At 35.8% G+C, this 4,913-nt stretch overlaps 1 protein-coding gene across 2 annotated transcripts; it reads left to right on the top strand.

The window, feature by feature from the left end:
- Positions 1 to 25: 25 nt before the first annotated feature.
- On the top strand, positions 26 to 2,904 carry LOC21402981. 2 transcript variants are annotated; one of them, XM_024167879.1, is made up of 4 exons: positions 26 to 193; positions 1,054 to 1,364; positions 1,439 to 1,512; positions 2,213 to 2,904. In XM_024167879.1, exons 2-4 carry the CDS (start codon positions 1,107 to 1,109, stop codon positions 2,403 to 2,405), a joined length of 525 nt encoding a protein of 174 aa, XP_024023647.1. In that variant the 5' UTR covers positions 26 to 193; positions 1,054 to 1,106; the 3' UTR covers positions 2,406 to 2,904. The 2 variants fall into 2 exon arrangements, with proteins under 2 accessions (XP_024023647.1, XP_024023646.1); XM_024167878.1 differs by having other exon boundaries at positions 1,049 to 1,364.
- Positions 2,905 to 4,913: the final 2,009 nt, after the last annotated feature.

Genomic DNA, 4,913 nt, shown 5'->3' with positions numbered 1-4,913 from the left:
AGCTCTTCTTTAAATTACACGACAAACTCTTTAAGCGTCTATACTTATTTGTCTGATTTCCTGATGCAAAGACTTTGAATGAAACCCTGACATAATAACGTTTTATCGATCTCTCTCCTTAGTTTTTGATTCGCCCTAGCAAAAACGTATTGCTGAACTCCTCTACGATTCTTTGACTCTTCTCTGTTAAATGGTAATCTTCCTCTCTCTCATTTTCCCTTGTTGAGTATTGCTGAAAACTTCTTTTTTTTTTTTTTTTTTTTTTTTTAAACGATTGAAGTTGTATTGAGGGATTTAGTATAATTCAAATCAACATCAAACGCTAAATTTTTAGTAATATGATATACCAAATGTAGTTGGTGCACATCAAATAGTGAAAGCTACATTGATAATCTTTGGGCCCGTTTAGTTTGCTGATTCGAGTTTTTAATTTGAGTTGAGATGTGATTTTACGTGAACGCTTTTTATTGTAATAAAAAAGTTAGATGTGATTGTTTGTGAGAACTTTTTACTGTAGAAAAATTCGAATTCTAAACTCGAATCAGCGAAATGAACGGGGCTTTTGAAACTTCACGGAGATCAAATGTTCTAACTACTATTAATTTTTTACTTCTTCCACCTAAACAACACAAACCGATGGCAAGAGACTTTTAACCATATTTTCTTTCTGGTCATGAAGAGAGTTTATGAATTGCCTATCAGGTGTTTGTTGAAATTCCTAGGAAGTTTGTCTTTATTCTAATGCTGATTTCGATGATTTTGCTTATTAAAAGTGATTAATACCTTTGTGGTTCTATTCTTGTCATTGGTTTTAGGGTGTGAAATAAACCCATATCTTGCTCTTGTAAGCGTATTGGAATCTGGGACTATCAGTAGGATTATGAATGGACACTGTGAGAATGAATCTAAAAAGCTTAAAAACACACACAAACCAAAAAGAAAAACAATTGGTTAAATATGGATTTTTTTTTTCTTGTCATAAGTAGGAGGTGTTGTTAGAGTAATTTTACTTCTCGTTCCCAAAATAACTTTCCATTCGGTTCTTAAGTTCAGCGCCGGTCTTCATCCCACTCTATTGTTGCTCCTTCCGCTCCAAAAATTTGCAAATGTGGTTGACACTGAGGAGCGCCAGAGGCAATGTCGCTAGCTTGTTGAGCCTCAGATGGGCCCACAGCACGGCTCGTCCTGCGCCGTTGGATGGGATCATGACCATCCACTGCAGTATCACATCGCCACCGTGGGTTTTCCCGGAGTTTGATCCGCCGTCAGTGGACGATTCCAATAATTTTGGAAACATCGGATTCGGCTTCCCAAGCTTCTCCTCCGATGGGTCCATGGAGCTCATGGCTGTTCCTAAGAGAAAGGTGCTTGCTTTTGTAGATTTTTTTTTTTAAGGTTTAGTGGGTACTAGGTATAAACAGTGACTTGTTTTGTGCAGGTTTCTCCTCACAAGAGGGGCATAAGAAATGGTCCGAAAGCTCTCAAGCCTACTCCAGTTATAATCCGTTGCAAGTAAGGATTTTGATTTTGATTTAGCAATTGTTTTGTTCAATTGTTTCTGAAAATATAGATTCAGTTTTTTTTTTCTTTCCCCACTTAAGTTGATTTCAAAAACTGTTATATGTTTTGGTATTAAATGTCATTGGGAAAGCTTGATATGAGGAGTTTGAATGGCGAAAGGGATTTAAAAAGCTGATATTTTATTTACATGATAAAATTATTGAAAGAATGCTATTTTGAAACTGTCATTACATAATGTGGCATTCATCAAATTTGATTTGATTTGATTTAATTATTCCATGTGCTTACAAAGTTCTCTGGTGTATGATTGAGAAATTGGACACCTCATGCACCTAAATACATATGTTGCTGTAGTGTTGTATATTAGTTTATATTATGATGACTAAACTCTATATACATAGGGTCCTTCTATGGTGCCTTCAAGGTAACGTGCCGGTACACAAATCTATCATAACGTTTACAACTTCAAGATTTGAAGCTTGCAAGTTCTGATGTAAAAGTCTATCATAACTTACTTAAATCCAATATTCGAAGTTTGCAAGTTGTAACGTAAAATTCAAAAAAGTTCCCTATACAAATTCGTGTAATGGCAACTCAATATTTGGTACATGCGATAAAAAAAGATTAAAAAAAATAGAAACTAAATATTTGGTACAGAGTTTCATCTCTTATCTACCACATTTGGTTGCAGGAGCTGTGGCCGAGTCAAATTGCCACACTTCTACTGTTGCAGTGGAGACGGGGGAAATAGTAAATACTGGAGAGCGAGATGGTTCCACAAGATGAGCAAGTCTTCTGCTGCATATAAAAGCAAAAACCTCATTGTTCTTTTTGTAGAACAAGAAATTTCCAATATTATAGAGATAGTATTGATTCTGTGTTGATCATAAAAGAATTAGCTTGAATTAGAAAGTTTGCTGTTTTCTTGGAGAAATGCTTGGTGGGATATGAGAGTGCTTCTGCGCCCTTTTTGTGAAACATTTCACTCTTGCACCCAATCAAGAAATACAGTTGATGAGGGTAGAAAGTTCAAAGAGATCTATTGGAAATGGATTTACAATTGTTTAGATTCGTGGTCTTTGTTTGTGGACATGGATGAAAGTTCTAGCTAGTGCTCTGGAACCATTACTTGGTCCAACTTCTTATCGTCCACGTCCCGTTTGACTTTTCTTGAAGCTGCCTGAAAGAGATTGAAGATTTTTACTCTATGGCAATTGACGTGTTTCTCATAAATTTATTGCTTTCTGGGTCCATTTTGAAGTTCAGGGGATGAAGATATCCAACTATCTGGACGATGTAGTGCTGTTTTGAATTTGTAATTTCTCTTTTGGTCATCCATTTAGATATCTTGCTTGACTCCTAAAGCTACCGTGCACCTTTAATATGCAGTTTCTAATGTTGTGGAAGTTTGTTCGTTTTTTTTTTTTTTTTTTTCCAAAAGGGAAAATCAACGATGGCAAACTTAAAAACGATGACATCTTAAATAATTGACGGCGTTTCTTATAAACGGCAGTTCATTAAAGGACATTCTATCTTCATTGGCTGATGCAGGTTCATTGTTGGGCCCGCTTGATGCAAAGCTGCTGCGCGTCTCCTAACACTTGACTTAAGATCCTTACAAAGATGAAAGTTCTGGGTTTAAGTGGTGGTGGACGCAAAAAAATCTTGAAGGGCCGCTAGGTATCTGAAAAGGACAATACGTATGAGTAATGAGTATAAGACCCGTCTATACTTGGGGTCACACGAGGTGAACCCCATGACGGGTTGAGGCGTTATAACTTCGTCTACAAACGGGTGGGGGACATAAGCGGAGAACATCGCATCCGTTATTACCGAAACAAAAACACCAAAGTAAAACAACAAAAAAACACCAAAGGGGCGTAAACATCAATGCTCTTATTACAACTAAACAAAAGAAAGATCCATCGGTAACAAGCCATTAGTCGTGGAACGGAAGCTAGATCTGAGTGGAGACATCCTCAGAGGACAACGAAGAACATAACCACCGCCTCCCAGAGAATCACGCCATCATGTGGATCAACACACCATAGGAGTGCGGCCACCCACCGACGAACACGTTGAAAACAACAGTCCAACCGAGAAGCAACCCACCTCCAAGACATGCTAGATCCGTCATAATGGATGCGCCGTTCCACACAGTCACCATCACGAGAAAGCCGGCGTCTAGATGAATCTGAGGACCAAACTTCAGGGCCGGAAGCAGAAAATATTTTTAGTGGGGTTACTATGAAAAAATTAGAGATAAACGTCGACTAAATATAAATGGAATTATATCATTTAGTGAGTGATTTATTATAATTTTCTTACACACAACTACATAATAACTTTTGGCCTAAAACTCAAATTTTCAAAATTTGAGTAGGCTAGGCATATTAATTTAGTTGTGGTTCTGATACAATGTAACAATGATGTTAGAAAGTTTTTTTTTTTTTTTTTTAATAACTTGAAATATCGGCCTCTTCTTAAATTTCATTTATTTCTTCCTTTCTCGTACACACACATAACAGTTTTATAATCAAGAGAGACATCTATCATGTAAAGCACCCCAAGTTTAGACGTAATTAAATTTACAAGTTAATTTTAAAACTTATCTAAGAACTTTATTCTCAAAACTACTAATAAAAATTATGAAAAAAAAAAATATATATATATATTTTATCTTTTGAATGAACACGCCACATAAAAACAGGAGTAAATATTAAATTATAAGTAGGAAAATTAAAGAGCCAGTAAAATTGACTTGGCATCTTCCAAGGGAAAGTAAATAAGTCCAAGAGGAGTGTAAATATTAATTAAATTGACATGCCAGTTGCATGCAAATTTAGCAAATCAGTCAATAGTAAACTCAGATCATAAAACAAAACAAATAAACCATCTGCGGATAACCAACCAGCTCAAGAGGAAATTAAAATTTTGCTGGCCTTTTCAAATGACTCTGATCCTGGTCTTGGCGTTTTCCATGAAATAAATCTGAAGACTTGTCCTATCGCAATCTTCAAAGTTCTCTATTGCAACTTCAGTCAAGTCATGTCGCCAACATCTCACCGGAGACGATGAGCAGCAGGTAATTACATTATCTTCTTCGACTTCAGAGTTCGTGGGCACGCCATAATAGAACTGCAAAGTTAATTTAATTACCTCATTGAATATTTGTAACAACGGCACAAGATTAAAAGGTAAGGAAAAGTATTTATACTGAAAATTGTTCAAGTTTTACTCAATTTTATTAGGTTGAGAAAGGAATTGCAAAAGAAAAAAAAAAAAAGGTATTTGAATGAAACTGAGCATTAAGTTAGCCAACAAGCTTGATAGAAGAGAACAAATATTGTCAAAATTTCATCTGACGTAACAAATTGTTAAATAATAATAAT

Source organism: Morus notabilis, unplaced genomic scaffold (assembly GCF_000414095.1).
Source record: "Morus notabilis unplaced genomic scaffold, ASM41409v2 Scaffold604, whole genome shotgun sequence".
NCBI lineage: Eukaryota > Viridiplantae > Streptophyta > Magnoliopsida > Rosales > Moraceae > Morus > Morus notabilis.
The sequence above is the reverse complement of the archived record's forward strand: the minus strand, read 5'-3'. Positions and strand labels throughout refer to the sequence as shown.